At 39.7% G+C, this 21,733-nt stretch overlaps 1 protein-coding gene across 1 annotated transcript; it reads right to left on the bottom strand.

Moving 5' to 3' along the window:
• Positions 1-46: 46 nt before the first annotated feature.
• On the bottom strand, positions 47-21,459 carry extl3 (exostosin-like glycosyltransferase 3). Its single transcript, XM_057353228.1, has 6 exons — positions 21,304-21,459; positions 7,971-10,499; positions 7,266-7,393; positions 5,062-5,206; positions 4,707-4,835; positions 47-2,119 (listed from the first exon to the last, which is right to left on the bottom strand). Exons 2-6 carry the CDS (start codon positions 10,113-10,115, stop codon positions 1,910-1,912), a joined length of 2,757 nt encoding a protein of 918 aa, XP_057209211.1. The 5' UTR covers positions 10,116-10,499; positions 21,304-21,459; the 3' UTR covers positions 47-1,909.
• Positions 21,460-21,733: the final 274 nt, after the last annotated feature.

Genomic DNA, 21,733 nt, shown 5'->3' with positions numbered 1-21,733 from the left:
AATGACCCACATTGATAAACAATTTACAATAAACGCTGCGATATTTCATGAAAAAATAGGCATTGTCATGTTTTATTAGACTGGGACTTTAAACAAAGATGGGCTAAAGTTACAGACTGGAGCTTTAATTATTTTATTTACAAAATAAAGCCACCTGGCACGACCCACAAATTTATCAAACTTTAGCATCATAAAAACAGCCACAACAGTATTTAAGAACTAAAATTTATTTGACAACAAAAATGATTCTTTGCCCTGGTTGAGATGGATTTGTGGTGCGTGAACACACTGACGCTGGACTGATGGAGATGTTCACCAGAATGAAAGCTGATGGCTGGTTTATTAGTGTGCTTGAAGAACATCTGCTGGCATTTAATGACACTTAACTACTGTTGACTGATGCTCCCATCCCAAAGGCCATGCAACAAATAAAAACATCATGGCCTGGATCCAGATTGTTCAAAAGACTTATACATACTTATTACAAAACAATGGCCAGAAAAATCCGTCTTCAATCATACATGTTCCTCTTCACCGAGCGGAACAGAGTCACATTAAAGTGTTTAAAAACACACGTACATTTACAACTGTGATGTCATTTTCCTTTACGTACCTGTTAAGTGTCAGAAAAAAACGATTGTGAATGGACCAATGAAAAAGAAAAACAGCAGAATATTGTCAGGTATTTCAGCATGGATATCTCCAGGGTGGCAGAAGTGACCCGGTACAATATATAATTAACCGCCATCGCTCTCACGTGAGAGTTTCTGACATCTGCTCTCCAAATCATCTTACAGTGTCACAAACACACTCATAAAAACTCAGATGTTTAACCATCAGAGTGAAATACATTATACATTGCTTCAAGAAAGTGAATTGTTTAGGACCATTGAGATTTCTGCACACTGACATTAACTTCATGACAAGCACATTTCCCCATGAAATGCCATCGCTGTAATCTGGACATAAAACAGGAAGTACAGTTCATTATGATCGCATTTGATGTACTGAATCCAATTCATGCTGATAGATATTTTTACTAAACAGCAATTACAGTGTATGGTATTAAAGCAATGAGAGATTTGCAAAGCAATAATAAGACCTGGTGAGGAAATGTGCTCATGTAATGAAAAAGAAATCAATGCAACACAATCTCAGTGTTACTAGAAACAGATTTCAATTTCTCAACGCAAAAAACGATTTGTACTTTTTTATTAAGGTAAAATACGATCCTGCCGTTTGTGTCAGAAATCACACGAGCTCCTTCAAGATTGCGCACGCGAGCCAGACATCACAATGCATTAGCTGATTATTCTGTAACAGGTTACATGAGGAACGTTTGATTTTCTTATACGACTTGAAAACATTCAAGAGTTTGATTTGGTGCTATTCCTATGCAGATCTGTTTAAATCCTCCTGTTTATTCTTGTGCTATTCCTAATCTGACGATCAACAGCGACTTCACTGGGGTTAGTGACATGTAGTCACACTCATGCTACGCTACACAACACGCACGCACGCGCACACACACACACGCACGCACGCACGCACGCACACACACGCGAGTAAAAAAGCCATCAGTGCGTTTCATACATGAGTGTGTATATGCAAAAGAAGTCTAAAATCATGATACTTCCCAGATACGTCATCACAGAGTCTCAGTTTGTTTGTTTTGTCAGTGTAACATGATCGTAACGTTAGTTTGACGTAGAGCTGTCCCGGTCGAGTGGTGCAAATCAAGCCTGTAGTGGTTGCTAATGAATCCCGCACGAGTTAAAAATGTTTCTCAGCCTGTAATCGTTCTCCCTTTCTTCAAGGAAGACAAATGCAAAGTAAAATCCTCCGATATTTACAAAAAAGCTATTATTCCCTTCACATTCCCAGAGAGATGTGCTTGTTTTGTCCTGCGCTATATGAATTTAAAACACTTAGTCTTGTCGTGTGGCAGTCGTGTCTTGAAGAGTACAGAGTCTACTCGAAACTGAGTATATAACAGCGGCATGTATCCGTAGACTTTCACGAAGAAGTTGATGCACTTGTGACGCTCGTGAAAGTGAGAATCATCATGTGACAGAGCCTGCGGACAGCCGGGACAGCGGAAGGTCCAGCGGGACGTCACCTGATGAGATGAAAAACACAATTCAGTCACGGACTCTAAACTGATATGAACGACTTCTGTGGAGCACAACTCGAGTTCCTTAAGAAAGATGAGCTGCTCTTTCCATTCAATTAACATAATGAGCATTCTGCTAAAAATGTCCTTGTGTGTCCCACAGAGAAAAGTCACACAAGTATAGAACCACAGGGGGTTTGTGAAGACCGAATTTTAATTTTTGGTCTAAATATGACAGTCTTAATCATAACTTCATATCAATATCATCTCGTTCGCTTGTGCTGCCTGATTCTTTTCCATTTCAATCAGTCTGAAATGTAATTGATTTGTCTAATGCACTGGGACATATCAAGCGTGTGTGAACTGATGAAATGCATCACATTTCATTCTCTGGATAATTCTGAGCACAAATGAAATTCAGAACATCAAAGAGTGTTTAAAGCTTACTCAAATCCTAGCTCTAAAACTTTGTAACGTGCAGGAGTAAAACTGAATCTCTGCACGTCTCCGACATAATATGACATTTGTTCATTTAGCAGAGGCTTTCATCTACACTGCGTTCCAAATTATTATGCAAATTGGATTTAAGTGTCGTAAACATTTAATTTTATATTGTTCAATTAAACTTATGGATGGTATTGTGTCTCAGTGCTCTTTGGATCACTGAAATCAATCTCAGACACCTGTGATAAGTAGTTTGCCAGGTGAGCCCAATTAAAGGAAAACTACTTAAGAAGGACGTTCCACATTATTAAGCAGGCCACAGGTTTCAAGCAATATGGGAAAGAAAAAGGATCTGTCTGCTGCCGAAAAGCGTCAAATAGTGCAATGTCATGGACAAGGTATGAAAACATTAGATATTTCACGAAAACTTAAGCGAGATCATCGTACTGTGAAGAGATTTGTGGCTGATTCAGAGCACAGAAGGGTTCGTGCAGATAAAGGCAGAATGAGGAAGGTTTCTTCCAGACAAATTCATCGGATTAAGAGAGCAGCTGCAAAAATGCCATTGCAAAGCAGCAAACAGGTATTTGAAGCTGCTGGTGCCTCGGGAGTCCCGAAAACCTCAAGGTGTAGGATCCTCCAGATGCTTGCAGTTGTGCATAAACCTACTATTCGGCCACCCCTAACCAATGCTCACAAGCAGAAACGGTTGCAGTGGGCCCACACATACATGAAGACTAATTTTCAAACAGTCTTGTTTACTGATGAGTGCCGTGCAACCCTGGATGGTCCAGATGGATGGAGTAGTGGATGGTTGGTGGATGGCCACCATGTCCCAACAAAGCTGCGACGTCAGCAAGGAGGTGGCGGAGTCATGTTTTGGGCTGGAATCATGGGGAGACAGCTGGTGGGCCCCTTTAGGGTCCCTGAAGGTGTGAAAATGAACTCTGCAAGGTATGTAGAGTTTCTGACTGAGCACTTTCTTCCATGGTACAAAAAGAAGAACCATGCCATGGTGTGGCCACCATCCTCCCCTGACCTCAACCCTATTGAGAACCTTTGGAGCATCCTCAAGCGAAAGATCTATGATGGTGGGAGGCAGTTAGCATCAAAACAGCAGCTCTGGGAGGCTATTCTGACATCCTGCAAAGAAATTCAATCAGAAACTATCCAAAAACTCACAAGTTCAATGGATGCAAGAATTGTGAAGGTGATATCAAAGAAGGGGTCCTATGTTAACATGTAACTTGCCCTGTTAGGATGTTTTTGATTGAAATAGCTTTTGATTTCAGTAAATATGACCTCCTAATGCGGCAAATTCAACAAATGACCATTTTCAGTTTTTTACAACCTATGAAATGTTTTCAAACTCTGTTGTGCATAATAATTTGGAACAGTGCATTTTGAGTTTTTCATTTTTTAAATAAATACTGTTGTCAGTGGGAGGTTTGTTCAATAAAATTCCAAATGTACCCTAACTGTTGATTACTTGAAAATTATACTGACTGTCATTTGCATCGACAAATTAGGAAAACCAGAGAAAGATATCATTTGCATAATAATTTGGAACGCAGTGTAAAGTGATTTGCAAATCACTTTTTTATTGTTGCAAATTTATAGTAAGAGACTATAACTGTAGGTTAAGATATGTACAACAACTGGTGGATATCACAAAACGTGTCACAACAAAATCAGAAGAAAAATAACTACAACTAGTACATTGTTGTTTGTAATACTCATTTTAACCAAGGTTCTTTCTGGCACCAGCTATATAGAATTTTTTTATTATTTGTATTGTACTGTTTTAAGCATAATTGTAATGACAGTATAGCACATTTCTTATGGCTATTTAATAATTAGCATATTTAATATAGTATATTTCTTAAGGCTATGACTATGTTGTCCTTCTAAAACCTCTGAAATCTCCATATTTCGTGATTTTTATTATTTTGCCATAAATCATTATTATAAGACACCCTTTGTGTTTGTCACTGGGTTTTGCAAATATCTAACCAAAAAAGGTGCTTGTCAACTTTGACAACCCAGTATGCGATCAATGATAAAGTTCAGTTTTATTTCCTAAAAAATGTGATGTTTCAGAAGGACAGCGACGACATGCAAAATAAACCATTGAAATTAAGCCACTGACCTTGATAGGGGGTTTGCGTGTTATATGTGACACGAGGAAGTTCATGGCGATGTCCTCACAGTTGATGTACTCGTCCACCATATCACGAATGGCCTGAGGCATGACGTATGAATAAAGGTACGCGTAATACTGCAGAGACAATTAAAAACTTTAATACACGCTCAACACAAGAAGAGATTTAATGTGTCGGGGTACAAAACATGCTGTGCTGTATGCTTATCCATAAATAAATAAAAACACAACACAAACATCAACTTGTGATTAGCAAATGTTATCTGAATAAAACAACATTTGCTTTAAAAGATCTGTGTCTGTGTTTGAAGATGATGTAGAATTGTCAAACGTTCAGCTTCACCTTATGAAAGAAGGCGGCTCCCGTCAGGACCATGGAGAGCTCGCACGAGTAGTTGGAATTGTAGAGCCAAGACTGATGGTTCACATCCCAGGCATGAAATCTTCCCGGAAATCCCACGATCCGGTCTCTGGCCTCCCGCCACACCCTGACAATAAACATGAGACCATCAACACCAGAATAATCTCATAACACCATTAGCTGAATAAACTTTAGTACTACATTTACAGCATCACAGAGAGTATTGGGGATTATTTGATTTGTATAACATTTAATAAAACAAATACAGAGCCTATAAAAAGCATCAACCCCCTTTGACCTTTTCCACTGAATGACAGTTCTTTTGCTATTTTTGAGGCTTTGATTATGTTTTTTGGATGTTGATCATTCTTAATTCAAAAAACGCTTTATATTTCACATATTTCAAGTCTACTGTTCACCGCTGTCTCTCTTCTAACAAAACGACTGGATTTCTTCCGGTATATATAAAGTCCCTCCTTCCGAAACGCTCTGATTGGTAAAGCTGACCAGGTCTGTCGTGATTGGTGTGTGTGTGAAGATGTCCCACCCATACCATAATCAGCGAGCTTACACTTCTCAGGCTGTTGTGATTGGTCGGTCCCCTTTCAGTGCACGTGTATTCATAAGCTTTGGCTTTTAGCAATAAACAGTAACAATGGCGTCAACTTCACTTCATCAGTTAAACAAATGCGGATCCATCGAAGTGTAACGGAGGTCTGCTAGTGCATGAGCAAACGTCAATCTTTGTTAGAGATCGCTTTTTACCTACTATGGCGAGGGAAATGACACCAGACTGATTGGCGACCGACCGGTTATATTAATTAACACTAATAACAGAAGCGTTAGTTTTTTATATTGGACCCGAGTTGGATAATAAAACAAGCAGATTGACGAGGAGACATTTGCAAGCAGGACTTCAAAGGACGTTTCATAGAAGTGTTTTAGAGGTATGTGCACACGCACACAATATCAGTGTGTTACACAGAACAGCTTTCACAGCCGATGTTAAAGTCATGAAGCTGTTATTTGACCGTTGGTTCTCTTAGTCGCTGAACTCTTATGACCAGCTGTAGGACTGTGATGAAAGTGAAAGTAGTTTAGCGCGTAGCTCAGTCAAATGTTTACAATCTCTGATAACCAAACACTACTCCAGTCTCTAAGGAAGGCCTCGCCCCTTTTTTGGCGTATTTAAAAGCACTCGGAATAGTGACATCATGTAACCGGGAAGTAAAGGGCTGTAGTCTGATTCCAGCCATTCTCTGTAGGCCTTGAAAAGCGAATTCTGTTAAACTATTGATCGAATACTGAATTCGCGATTTTAGAAACATCTGCCTTCTCCCGTTCAAAGTGGATAGGACTGTGGACTTGCTATGACGTAAATAGCCGCCTAGAGGCGTTGCAAACATGGCCGCCGAGTGGCACGACTTCCTTAAACGGACTTTGGTGAAACACATTTGGTGTGTCTGCCACTCATCAACAACAACCAAAATTATGTTGAAGTTGAAATGCAAAGACGACTCAACAAAGTGATCTATAACAGCAATGAAGAGAAGACACGACAGAAAGTCTTTTATATTTTTATAGGCACTGTATTGTTCCAAAGCATCTTTCCAGAAAACAGTGCTTCAGTCAGCAACTCAAAGCTATGCAGCTGAAGAAAGATGAAATCTATCTGCTCATTTCTCTGTCTGAACCTGCACATAAACACAGAGCAGAGAACACAACACGCCACACATTCTTTATCACATCACATGCTTTACATTCCTCAAGCTAACAACTGAATCTAACAGCTGTCTGCATCACGTGACCCAGACAATGTCAATCCACAGACACGGTGGCATACAAATGTTATCAGAAAAATCACAGATTTTTTCTCTGGATCATATTAAAATTGTATAAATATGCAGACAGGGCCGAGAATAACAGATCAGCTTACGCTGACTTTCCAAAATAAATATTACACATCTGTTGCTTCATAAAAGCCAATTTACACTTTTCAAACATGCTTTAGTCTCAAGTCATTGAACATTTCTAACATTCTTTTCTTATAATGCAAAGGACAAAAAATATCTTAGAATAAGGTTTAGCGAAATTAAATAAAATTTTAGACTCTTATGCCTGGTGCAAGACACAGAAGGATGATAAAAAACTGCTCACATTCTTCTATGACATCCAAAAAAACTCACCTGAACCCAAACATGATTTCATCATGTCGAAGATGAGCATCATCATCGATAGACAGTATAGCCTCGGTCTCAACTGCATCCCAGGGAAGAAAGCGATTGTTTAAGCTGTTCTTCTCTGTTCGTACCACCTGTGAAGAGAAAGGCCATCTGCTGATTCCATGTACCACATTGTGAACACTACTGGACATTATTAAGATACACGACCTCATGTAACCCAAAAACTGCCGAGCAACATTCATTTAAGACTTCGTTTGAATAAATAAAGCAAAGGTTTGGTGCGCTGCTACTGTTAAAACTTTAAATTTTTTCAGACCCTCAACTGCAAAGCTGCACTACAACTACATCTCAGAGAAGAAACTTTTAAAGACGCTATGAAACTTGGAGTACTTAAGCATTCTATTTGTGCTTTTATTACAAAGTCTAACCTTACTGCAGGCTTTATACAGCTCTGTTTCCTTTAATATCACCAAAACTAATGTTGCCTGCCACCCTAGAGACCTGAACACAACGCTTCACACAAATCAGACCAAATCTACCACAAAAGAACACATCGCTGCAGGGTTATATTACGTCCAATAATATTGCATTTAACTCAAGAAACGAAAAAGCATCCTTAGTGGTTATAAGAGTTGCTTACTGGTCCAAATAACAAAAGCCCAGCCCAGATCTCTAAACATAACTACTAAAAATATATAACGTTCTTACCACGATAGGCAGCCCAATGTCTGGCCAAAGGAGGTCATCTGAAGGTGGTTTAGGGGAATTCCACACGACCACCACTTTATTGAGATAAGGAAGTCCATTCAGTCTCTCCAGTGAGTTCATAAGCACCTCCTCCCGTTCATAGGTAAGCATAACCACAGTGAACTGTTCCCGCGGTACATTACCTCCGAGAGCCGCCTGAAACTCTTTCCCAGATCCTCCTGAACCTCCACCGATAGGACGGAAACCAGTCCCTGACCCCAGAAACTTGGCTTCTGAAGGAAGTACAGGGTCTAGGGGAGTATGTGGGAATAGATGGAAAGGTCCCGGTGCACGATTCCAGGTGCGGTACACGTCGGCAGCAGTGTACGTGAAATTGCGTAAGAAGCGTGGCGATGCGTACGGAGGCTCAACTTCAACGGGTCCTAGATCAAGGTCGCCATTATCCGCCATGTTGGCATCGGTTCCTGCCAACTTTCCAGCTTTGTGAGGAATCTCTTGAGCGGGCTCCTCACGTATGGGTGCTGCCGGTATCTGAATGCTGGTCCTCACGCTAGCCAGGATAGTGTTGAAGATGCTCTCTGAAGTGGAGAAGTACGTCTCCCAAAGAAATCGACCCTGTCGTCGCATAGCCAGAAGGTCGTTGTCTGAGATGCTACGTAAGAGAAAGTGGAGCTCTGTAATGCGTGGTTTGGGTACCATAATAACAGCCTCGCTCCAGCGGATGAGGTGATTGTAGGGTAACTTTGAGTGGTCACCAAGAACAACAGGTATTGCCCCAACTTCCAAAGCCTCAAACAGTCTCACGCTACAGCCAGCGGTAGCCACCAGCTGCCCATCACCTGGAGATATCACCAAAGCAAAAGTAGACACCTTCAGTACCTCCAAACGATCCTCACGCTCTCCGCACAACGCCCACTCAGTTGGTAAACTTGGCTTGGCTTGATTCTTGCACGTAAATTCCATGAGAACCTGGTCTAGGTGACTGTCCTGTACAGCTTTAAGGGTGCCGATAATACGATCGTCGTAGTCGGCTGGTGGATCCCCTTCCATTTCCTCTTCGAAGGACTGTGGAGGAGCTTCAAGCAAGCTGCTTCTCAAAGACTCCACCTTTTCTCCCTGAAACGTGAAGAGATACTTCCTCTTTACTGGCACTTGTGGAGGCACCTCCAGGAAGTTGGGTTCAGACAGGGCGTGGACCAGTGGAGACACCACCATGTCGAAACCCTCTCGGTACTGTTGCTCGAAAAATGTGGACTGTGCCACTGCCGCCCGTCCCGCGCTCACGTTGTACAGGAAGTTCTGCGTCAGAGACTTTCTCGACAGGTGGACGAGCAGGTGGTTATGTCCATCCATCCGCCAATATGGCAATGCTTTGAGCTGCTTTTCGAGATCTGAAGGTGAAGGAGGTGAAGAGGAGGGCGCCTCTTGAATCTCCCCAACCAGCACTACATACAAACAAGCAATATTGGGATTATCGGTCACATATACGCTGCTCTTGACAGATGATGCGAAAGCTTGCTTAACAAGCGGGTCCAACTTTTCACCCCATGGATACGATCCCGCGTCATAAACGTAGACGGGAAAGCCAGATGTAAGAGGGCATCTGGCGTAATCAAAACAAGTGTGCAAGCGACAACTCTGGGCTGATTTTGGAGGAGGAAACCCAGGATCATCCTTATCGGGTAAAAGTCTAACTGGCAAAGAGAGTTTGGGCTGGTTTTGTGCCATGAGTTCTTTATAAGAGTGTTCGGTCTGGCTGATGACATTTTTAAGTTGCAGCAGGTCCTGTTTTGCACTGTCTATACTACGTTTGCACGCCTCAATGCGTAGGTTAAGTCGGGCTATCTCGCCGTTGAGCTCCTGCCGTTTGGCCTCCAGCTGAAGAAGCTCCTCGCTGACGGATTCCCGTATACGGCACAGGTCTTGCACGTGCTTCGCTTCACACAACTCTCCTCCGGGTCGTGGCCCAAAAATGCGTTTATCTGGCCCGCCTGCTTCATCGATCGTGGTGAGGTAGTAATGTGCAATGAGAGGGAAAAATACCAAAATGAAAAAGAGCATAAAACTGAGCCAGGTAAGCCGCACTCGCCGCAGAACCCATGGCTGACCACCGTTTCCCACGATGCCTGCACCTCGCTGCATCATTCAACCGTCACTCTCCTCCGAACCAGATATGTGACTGCAGCCGCTGAGGTGATTCAGCTGCCATAATGCATCTGTACCTTGAGTTTGTCTTCTTAACTTACGAGTCCTTGTTTCATCTTTTTCCCAACATCATCCGTCTTTCTGGTTGTATTGATGTACCTTGATGTTCAAACTATCCAAGAGAAGAGAAAGAGTGCAAGACAGCAGTAAGAGTTGAGCGTCCTGGATTGAGATCAGCGAGGGAAGCATGGCTGATCGGCATGTTGCTTTGTGAAGTCACACATGGGTCAGTCTTCCATCGCTGGAACTCACGAAGCGGCTATGGTGCGCAGTAAACTCCATGAGATGATGCTCTCAAACCCGCTGATTTTAAACGTTACAAACCTGAAAAACAGAAAGTGACAGGTAGGTTTTTATACAAGTCATATAAATAAGTGTGCTCTAAATTTAGCATTACAGTTTACTTCTAGCTATCCATCCATCCTGAAATTACAAGTTTCTTGTTCCAGCATAAAAAGTCTTGATCTTTTTAAGAACTATAAAACTATTAAAAGACAAAGAAGTTGAGTTGACAAAATAGTTTTAAAGCTTTGCACATACAAAGCATGGCTAACATTGTCATGCAGACAAGACAAGCCACATAAAATGTACTTTGCGATATTATATTCAGCGCTCTATTAGTATCTGGCATTTCTCAGTAATCTTTTCATGCACACACACACTGCCACAAAGAACAGTTCACACCCATCTGAGAGATTCTCGTGCCTGAGTTGAGAATGACCTCACAGCCTTGTTCAATTCACTGCACATTTAATCTGGTACGTTGACAGCAAGCTCCAAGCATCAGCAGCTGTTCCAAAGCAAACGCACAGAGCAAACACTACATAAGGTCTAACCCCAAGTGAATGGCCTCTAGTGAGGGTCTGCACTAGATTTATCAGAGCAGCCATCAGTGAAAGTCACAGAAGACTTCAGACAGCTTTATTATCTCTGGATGAGAGGATACACAGGCGAGATCATTTTCTCTTTAATGGAACAGATTCTGACATCGCCACTGATCCTGCTACGAGGCGCATAACACACAGCCTGATATACAGACCGTACCCGCTTTGAATACAAGCTTATATCAAAATAAATCCATGAAAGCAAAGCTATGATGTTTTTATAATGCTTTCAAATGTTACATTAGACAAACAGAGAATCAGCAAGGCCGCATAATATCCATCCTTACAGGAATAGTTTTAGCCAAAAATGTTGTCACCATTTGCTCACCCTCCAGTTGTAACAAACCTGTAAACATTTCTTTGTTGTGCTGAACACAACTGAAGATATTTCATTGAAAGTTTGAAACTAAGCCGTTTAGGTCACCATTGACTCCCATGAAGCAGGACAAAAACTACTATGGTAAACTATTCCTTTAATATTTTTCAAGATTAGGATAAGTGTGCCACAATATCAGCAAATCTACACAAAACCGCCAGACACAATGTAACATCTCAACATGTTTATCTGACACATCTATATGTAGACCAATCATTAAAAAACTACTAGATAGCACTGTCCTATGACATCACATGAGAACACCACAGTCTGTAAAGTATGAGAAGGAAGAACATGTTTCAGATGAATGACTCTAGATCTCCAGACATATGCTGAAGTGATGAGAGACAGATGTTGGTACCAAGAGGCAAATTACGGCTCATAAAAGACCTCATGTGGATCATCATTCAAGGTGATGTTTTCATTTTCTTTAGCCTACTTGCATTATTATTCATGCTAACATCTCATCTTTGGGATTGATTTTAAGAAGGTTGATTAGCGGCATAAGTCTGTGAAATGTTGATGTGCTAAAACACGGGCATGTAAACTAGAAAAACAAAGGCTTTGTGTTGTTTACATTATACAGAATGCTTGGAAAGGTTGAGATTTTTACTCTATTGCTGATTTAGGAAGATTCATTTCCCCTGAGATTAAACCCCTATAAAAACACGCATCTCTTGGATCGAATGTCTGATTTCAAGCAAACAAACATTTGAGCACTTCTCTGTCAAACATTAAAGAACACATTAACACACAAAATCAAGCACATGTGCACATCCCAAGCTCAGTAGGGTACAGGTGCAAGAACTAAACAAACCTCACAAGAAAAAGTTATAGATGTGTCCACACTGAAAACAAAGCTGAAAATCCAGCTGACCCAAGACCTGTCTCTGTCATATACATGGAACTCCTGTGATTAGAAGAAGAGCTTAACACTGACCTGTAGGGCTGTGTATTGGCAAGTGCCTCCCGATACGATACATATCACGATAGATGGGTCACGATACAGTATATTGCTATGCATTTCGATACGATACACATTTGCGGTATATTGCAATACTTTAAATAGAAAATGTAAAAAGTAGAGCTAGTAATACAACGTGCTGTGCACCAGCGGGGGTTTTCTGTAAGGATAAGTGTAAAAACATCCCTTACCTCTGCAGAGCGGCCATGATGTGCGATGCATGGACCTTTAGATCAGAGGTTTGGCTTCTCAAACAGGATTGCACCCCTCAAGTGGGTAGCACAGGGGAATAAGGGGGCTCACACAAGTCACTTGGCTGTTGTGGTGCATTACAGTTAAAACACTGAACATGGGCAGTAGGGCTGTCACGATTATTAAATAATCGTCTCATCGCGATTGTTTGACCTCATCGCGATGGTTTCAGATCATCGCAATTATTGCACATCTCTATAGAAGACACTAGGGGGAGCTGTAGTGCATCTGCATATTGCATATTTTATTGTATATATTGTAACTAAAGCATGGTAATACTTGTAAAATGTACCACCACAACACAATCACTTTAAAAAACACTAAAGCATATACCATAAAAATAACCTGCAGTACAATTGAATGTTATTTCAGTGTGAAAACCAGTCTACCAAACTCTCATTAACATAGAAGTAAACTTTTATTGTAGTCTTGCAAGTGAGGAAAAAACAGACTAGAAGCTTTTCTATGACTGATAGCATTTTAATTGTGGCTTCAATTCACTCCTGATCAATTTACTTCATTTACAAGTATTTGGCGGTTGTATTATTGACAGGTAAAAGCCTAAACCTTAAATATATGATTTACCCAATTTTTTCCGATGTATTTCCAAGAAAAAGAACATTATACAGTATATAACATCTTTATATTCAGAACAATATGGTCATTTCAAAGCTGAATAAAAAATGTATGAGAATTAAAAGTCAAAGCTCTAAAACAGTCAACAAATCGTCATAATCGCAATGATTTATTAGACAATTAATCATCAGCCAAATTTCATAATCGTGACAGCCCTAATGGGCAGTAGAAAACCCGTTTCATCCATGCTGTAAATGCGCTGGTGTCACATCCGTGAAAGCACAATAAATGTAGGGCTGTACGATAATTTATCGCGATACCACTAAATCCTATTGTAATCGAGCTGTGTCAATATATTTTTTAATGCGTCGCTTGTCCGTGAAACACGGCTCTGGGATCAGTAGAAATGCTGCTCGATCTAAAAGCAGTGCGAGTTTGAGTCGCTTATAATGTGCATTTGAAAAAGCAACACCTGTCAAACATGATCATTATAAATATACTTTATTATCATGAAAATACCTGATGAGGCTTGAGTAACGGTGATAAAAAGATGTCCATATGCATTTCCTAGATTCTAGAAGGTGTTATGGTCTTCTTCTGCAGTGTGTATTTGGAGTTTCCGCATGAGAGCGCCCTCTGGCTTTCGGATGCAGCAGCATTTTCCGTACTTCACTCAAAAGCTGTGCATAAATCACCTGATATTTATCGTCGGTTTATCGTGACAGCCCTAAATAAATGTCATTGTTACTTTTCTTATTAAACATTTTATCTAATGCACTGCAGTAGCCAAGTGACTTGTGTCATGACTTGCGAAGCCTACAAACAGCATTATTTTATATAACTCATTACTCCATTACTTCTTTTGAAAACCAAAGCACATGCACACATCAGCTCTGAGAGCTCCAAGCGTTCTTATATTTTTCGCCATGCTCGTTCCACTTACTTTTGGCCATATGTATATGACATGATTTAAAAAATATATATTTACAGTAGAGGTATCACTATCGATACACTATCGAAAAAAAAATATTGCAAGCTTACATGTATAGATATTTTTGCACAGCCCTACTGACCTGTGATAAGGTTTGTAAAGTTTTTTAACACTCTTTCCACTGCTGCTGGGTTGTGAAGGCAAAGAAAACTGACCACAAGTCAATATTTAACCAGCTTTGTAAATGGAAGATTTTTCTCAGTTGAGTAACAACAAATGCAGAATGATGGATCTCTTATTATCAGTGAGAGCATAGTTACAGCAGCCCTGACGACATCTGCTGATACCGTGACCAATGTTCCATGAGTTCAGTGTAAAATTCAAGGACGAGCGTATACACAAAAAGCTGAAACATGTTTTGCATTCTAATTCAGCAATTCAGATTTATCAGACAGAAACAGAAGGCACTTCTGGATTTGAGATATCCTTCCCTTTTTATGTCTCTGTTTTCTTTTCTTTTCTGCTATTATAAAACCCTTTTACAAATTGAATTTATGATGTTTGCCAAGGCATGCATCACCTTTACTATGGTAAAAAATCAGGCTGCATAAAATAACTCAGAAGAATTTACAGTACACAAGTAAACTAGTACAGGCGTTTAGCTGGATGTATGTTCTACATAAGGCGGTTTGATCATCAGACAGATGTTGGGCTGCTCTTTGGGACGTCGTGCCAGAACGATTTGGCAGGAGGTTCTCTCTGATGATCACCAGAAAAAAACTGCAGATCACAGTGAAATGAGTCAAACCGGTCGAAAGCATTCATTGAGGTAATGCAACCTGTCTTACCGAATTACTTTACATGCATTTCTGCTCGAGGTGAGACACAATGATGTCAATATAGAAAATTGTCAACAGCTGATTTCAGTGCCAAATGAACAATGCCAACAGATGTAATAAAATTGTCCAAAACTTTTTAATAAAAGAGTTTCCTTTCATTTTTTAAGTCTGAATAGCGAGCCTTTTCCAAAGTTGTTAATGCTCTGTTTTCATGGTGAAGAACTTCATTTTACTTTTATAGTGCATCGTTTTTATTTACAATTCGTTAATAAAAAGGAATCTGAGCTTTTAAGACTCAGAAAGGGTAAATAAACCAGTCCAGATGCTTACTAAGTACTTACATTTTCACTACAAAACCATTTGAATCTCAAGAGCTTGCACATTTCAAATCTGAAACTGTACTATGTGAGTTTAGAATGAGCTCAACGTTATTTTATGTTGGTGTGAGCGCTACTACAGTTATCATTTTAGTTCTTGGTGTGAATGGGCCTTTAAACACCTAATATCTGTCAAACACCTTGACTTGACTGTTTATGTGAGCTGTCCATAATATTTCAGTGGTTGGATGAGCACCATGTATTATTTTGATACAATACAGATATCCAATACTACATTTCGAAAAACCAGAACCTTTACTTCAAACACAATATTCATTCCGCACCTGGGTAGGGGTGCACCAGCCATCCGTAAGTTCCTTCTTAAATGAGAACGTAAAGTCCACACTAGAGGCTTAGTAACTAACTACTAGCTAGTTTGTAACTTACTTTGTACGTTATTTGGTTGCACCATTTGCTCATAAGACAGAACGTAGCAAGTAGTGTGTAAGCTCTCAGTAAAATTATGCGTAGTCTTTGCGTAATATGACGTTTACATTCAATAGTCCAATAGCAGCCTTTAATTTCGTGAGAAAAAGTTGTGTTGAAGTGTTGTGAATTTCAAAACGTTCTTGATGTAAACTTATTTTACCTAACATAATAATAGTAAAATAAGTTTTTATTAAATATAATACTACCTAATCATGAGTAACATAATAGGTATTTTATTAAATATTTTACAAATATTAAAAAAACGGATTAAAAATAATACAACTTAAATTAAAACTCTTTTTGTTATTGCCGCTAATAAAGTAATTTAATCACATATTGTTCTCTGTTTTAAAGGAGCGTGACTGTAAATGTCAGCATTATCATATATGTTTAAAGTATTGAAGAACATTGAGTGAAACTAGTTTATTTAGCTTGTTCAGTGAGTCTACAATTTTATTCCTACATTTACTCCCGACGGGAGGCTTCTGTAAATACTTAGTTTAAACTAGGGCTGTCGCGAAAAACCGACGAAAAATATCACGTGATTTATGCACAGCTTTTGAGTGAAGTACGGGAAAATGCTGCTGCATCCGAAAGCCAGAGGGCGCTCTCGTGCGGAAACTCCAAATACGCACTGCAGAAGAAGACCACGACACCTTCTAGAATCTAGGAGATGCATATGGACATCTTTTTATCACCGTTACTCAAGCCTCATCAGGTATTTTTATGATAATAAAGTATATTTATAATGATCATGTTTGACAGGTGTTGCTTTTTCAAATGCACATTATAAGCGACTCAAACTCGCACTGCTTTTAGATCGAGCAGCATTTCTACTGATCCCAGAGCCGTGTTTCACGGACAAGCTACGCATTAAAACAAATATTGACACATTGCATATCGCAGCTAGCTTGATTTCAATAGGATTTAGTGGTATCACGATAAATTATCGTGCAGTCCTAGTTTAAACGCAACGTTACGCTTCAACTTAGTTGGATGGTGCAACTCAAAAATATTTAGTAATGCGTAAGTTGTAACTTAGAGCCCACTTAAGTCAAAACTAGGCTAAGTTGTAACTTACGCACAGCTGGTGCAACCAGCCCCTGCAGTCTATACACAGACGGTCTAGAAACGCTGTGGTTTTCTTCAGATAACTTCTCTCCTGTGCTTCAGTGTGGAAATCCTAACAGTCTTACAAGCACTGCCTGAACACGGTAAAACAGATTGAATGATGATAGTTTGGCTGCATACTTTCACTGTGCACCTAGTGTAGTTCAACCCGAGTTCAGCAAGCGAAAGATGTGATATAAAGATGATGTGTTTATTCCAGTTCCAGCATGCCTTTCACTTTTCAGTCATGTAGGAGAACTCGGCTCTAGGCTAATTATATTCAGGACAGGTTCTTGTTGCCTACAGGCATGTTTAACGGTCTTTATGGGGAGTCACATAAGGACCCTAACACACAGAATCACCTTAATGCTTTCCTATAAAGTCAAACATTACAAATTTAAATGTATATTTGCTTTTCTGAAATCATACTCCTACTTCAATGCAAATAACAAAATCGGTCCTCTGAATTTTAACATCTAACCCTACATATGAATATATTAATAAGATAAAATCATTCCTCTGAGGAAAAAGACAAACCTCCTCCCGTCTGTATCCTTTCAATATCTAAGGAAGAAGATATGATCACCTGATGTTATGGTACTGACACCCGTACTGAATGATTCTATTATGACTGTGATGGACTACCGGTGAGATGTTACGCTTTTCATTTACACATCCATTAGCTTTGAGCCTGGCTGCGGCCGCGGGTCTGGAGCTGCGCTGCCTATAATTAGCACTTTAATTCAACGTGACTGCACACTTTGTGGGTTTTCTCATTTCCACTTCCAAGAAAAGATGTGCCGGGAAAAAACGTGAACTTTAGGAATGAAAAGAGAAGCTATGTGATTCAGCAACACCTAACACCTTTAAACCAGACTCCAAACAGAGCGGAACGGGCTCAGAAATTGCAGATTTACATTTACATGAACTCATCGAGCAGATACTTTTATTTAAAGACTTTTAAAATCCCAGTGAAATTAAAAATTACAATGGCTATTTTTCAAGAAATATTGCAGGGTTTATTTTAAATAGTTCATCAATGTGGGTCATTCTCTTTTTAAAATCCGTGTGCCCTCATAAATCTTCAGTTAAAATCTGAAAATGCACTTCCGTCCTGTAGTGACTATCCATCTTAAATGACGCGTGTTAGACGGCTTGGGTGGAGCATCCGTTAACTCCTCCCCTTCAACTGTCAGTCTGCTGCGAGTTCCATTTCAAAATGCAACGGCTGTTTTTACACATCCAATCAAATCGCAGAGAAAGACGAATGCCACGCACACTATTTTTATTATTCGAAATTCAATTTCACTTGGAAATGCATCAAATTCTGGAAGTAAAAACGATCGCAACTTCCAGTTCACGGGGACTTTAACATCATGTTAATGAGCCAACAATAAGTGCAGTCTACTGTACAATGTCTAGAATGCCATGTTTATAAGTAAAAATAGAGTTAAAGCCAATCATGGAAGACAGACAATATAGAAGACAAAAGGTGTTTTTATTCATGTATAGAAACAGTTAAATTGTTTAGTTAGGGGTTAATCAGGTGAGTCCAGAACAGGTGTTTTAAGATCAGATCAGACTGCGGTCCGGTAGATCATACTCGAGCAAATGGCTCATCCTTGTGAAGCACATCAGATAAAAAAGATCTGATTGAAATAATACTCTGACAGAGCACATCAGACCTTAAGGCAAATCAGACTCAAGTAATGCAGATCATACGACGAGGCGAAAACAGACAAACAAGTGCCTGCTTTGTTCGCAATCAGAGCAAGTTTCTAAGAAACTGGGCTTTCAGTAAAAAAACAACTTTATGACATTCCTTTGATAAAGAACTAAAAATAAGTGCGTACAGTGAGTCATAATAGTCTTATACATCATATTAGGGCAGTGTTTTTCATGATCAGGATGCAACACGGCTCTTCTCAGTCACAGTCTTACTAAAATAAATAAACAATTCAAGCAATCCCTTGTAGAATTTCTAAAGCTATTGATTTTAGATCAATGAGTCCTGAGCGCACTTGCCACAGTGCCTGTTCAAAATATGCCAAATCACAGCAGCGTTATCTCCCCCCACAAACCCAGCAGACCCTGAGTGACCACAAATCTAACACCACACCTCTACACAAGCCCACCCCACTGGACAGCACTGGACAGTGGGAGTCGAGCCAGAGCCATTAATTCCTTCCCTGAGGGGTACTACTGCATTACGATGTCGCGATGTAGGAATGATGCTCAAAATAATAAAAGACTAGTAATACCAGCACATGTGGAATAACAAAAAAACACTGAGTTTAGACTACACTCATACAATACCATCTGAGGCAAAACATAGCCTAAAGAAATATCAGCCTAAAGTTGTTTTATTTTCAATGGCATACTTCCTCATTCAATCCCAGTATTCAAAGTATCCCATGTGAAAGTTGATTTCCCCAAAAATGTAACCACTGTGGTTCAATATCAGAATATTGTGATTCCCAAAAGCACTGTATGAAACCATCTTTGGCTGTAAAAGCTACGATCAATTTGAACATATAATGCTTTTGGGAAACATCCCTTTTTGTTTAAGCATCCTAGACACCCCAACATGCAACGTTTTGGAACAGGCAACCAAAACATGTTTTAAACCCGTTTGAAAACACTACTATACAAATAATTTTTAGTAATTATTTTGGTAACAGAGATATATTATCGGCCATATTGGTATTGGCCGATATATGGTCATTTTCAATGTTTTCAGTATTGGACCGATAACAGAAACTGTATATCGGCCAATATATCATTCATCGAATTCTAAAGAATTATTAGCTATCATCAGTTATCATTTATACAATTTACATATATCTGTGCATCCCAATTGAAAAATATTCACACATCACCACCTTGAAAACAACATGAATTGGTACCTTCAACACATTTTGACTTTCATACATTTTTTACATGTATTTTACTCTAATCTGACATTGAGTTATTTAAGGCTAAACTTTAAAATCAATAGCTCATAAAAAACGGTCGGTGAGTGCCTGATAACAGAGGATCATCAGGTTTAATGATGTGGGTTGAGGGATCAAACCACACGCTACTGAATGAGAAGCTGCCAAATTTCAAGTCAAACTACATCAAGCACACATTATCCCAGAAAAAGACATACAGCCGAATCTGTTGGGTTCCCAATGAAATCAAATCGAAAGTTGTCTATGACAAAATTAACCTTAAAAATGTCTCATTTTCAAAAACACAGAGCAAAGATATTGATGATTCACACCGTACTCTCTTATTTTGTTTTTGTATAAAAGCTCTCTGGAATGACAAGGTCAAGACAATACATCTCCACATGAGCTATATTTTGGAGTTTAATATCTAAATAAAGCAGCCAAATAAAGACTCCACACTTCGACGACAGCTGCTGGGCTATGAAATGCTTTGGTGATATAGTATTTGTTTTAGTCACGCCTGAACTGGCATTGCATGGCACAGATGGTCTCCCATCAGGGCATAGACACTGAGAAATACACAATCACACTATTCCCTTTCACAGATAACATGTGCAACGAGTTACAAGCCTCACAGATGGGTGAGAAGTAAAACTACAGTCCTGCAACAACAAATGATTTACACAAACACACAACTGGTCACCAGCATGTCAAACAGCGACCGCCCAGTGCAACACAACAGACACACACGTCTGCTTCTCCAATTCATCAGACAGCAGTCTGACAGTAAAAAATTACATTGCAGACATAAAATAGTATGATCTGACCTTAACAAAATCAGACTGAGACATTTACAGCCCTAATGTGACCTCATCTCATCTCAGTCTGATTTCATGCCAGTGTTTGTCTGATATTCTCAGCATGTCACAATGAATGTCAATAATACGTATGTGTAACCCTCATCACATTCTGATATTACTGATCTGATTAGGTCAATATGTTTTTAATATTATAGATCAGATCGGTAGATCAGACCATGGTAAATACTGTATGTATATCAGTTTGCGTCTAACGTTAATGTTTTTGACCTGACAAAATCAGAATGCGCCTCACATTACACATCAGATCGCATTTTATATGCTAATATATAAGTGCGTGCGTCTGATATTATTGATCAGATCGAAATGTGTCTAAATTATCGATCATCAGTGTGCGTCTGGTTTGTTATACGCGCTGTTTAAATCGCCAACTTACATCTTGCTACACACCTACTAATCAAACATAATGCAATCATAACCTCTATTATTAATCACAGATCGATATTATAACTACCAATAATACAAATACACGCAACGTTAATAACAAAACAGGACATTTTACTCCATCTATACGTATGTGGTGTTAGCCGCTGCTAATTAATTGAGCCGTTAACTAAAGACACGAACGTTACATTTTACCTCAGAACAAATCCATCAAATGCGCACCATTCTTCACAAACTGCGTCTTTCAGCCGGTCCACGGCGACGGAAACGGAGAAACGGCCCGGTAAACGACTGCTGGAACCGCTCCGTACCTGAGGTGCAGCAAAACGCGTGCGCGTTCCCGCAGGCAGCCGCCGCACTAACGCGCATGCGTGACAGAATAGTAGGTGCGCGGACATGAGCTGTCGCTGTTTCGGTACGTGCGCGTGCTGCCATCTAGCGCTGTGAGGGGAAAACGCGGATGTTTGTTTGTTGTAAAAACACATTTCCTCAGAAACAATTTTTAAAACGATGCATGTTTAAAATGATAGATATAAGGAGACATGACTATTAAACAGCCAAGTGTGGAAAATGTTTAGCAAAAAATATTTAATGTCACTTTTTATTTCATTTGCACTAAAGTAAA

The sequence above is a fragment of the Triplophysa rosa genome, linkage group LG15, assembly GCF_024868665.1.
Source record: "Triplophysa rosa linkage group LG15, Trosa_1v2, whole genome shotgun sequence".
Lineage (NCBI taxonomy): Eukaryota > Metazoa > Chordata > Actinopteri > Cypriniformes > Nemacheilidae > Triplophysa > Triplophysa rosa.
The sequence above is the reverse complement of the archived record's forward strand: the minus strand, read 5'-3'. Positions and strand labels throughout refer to the sequence as shown.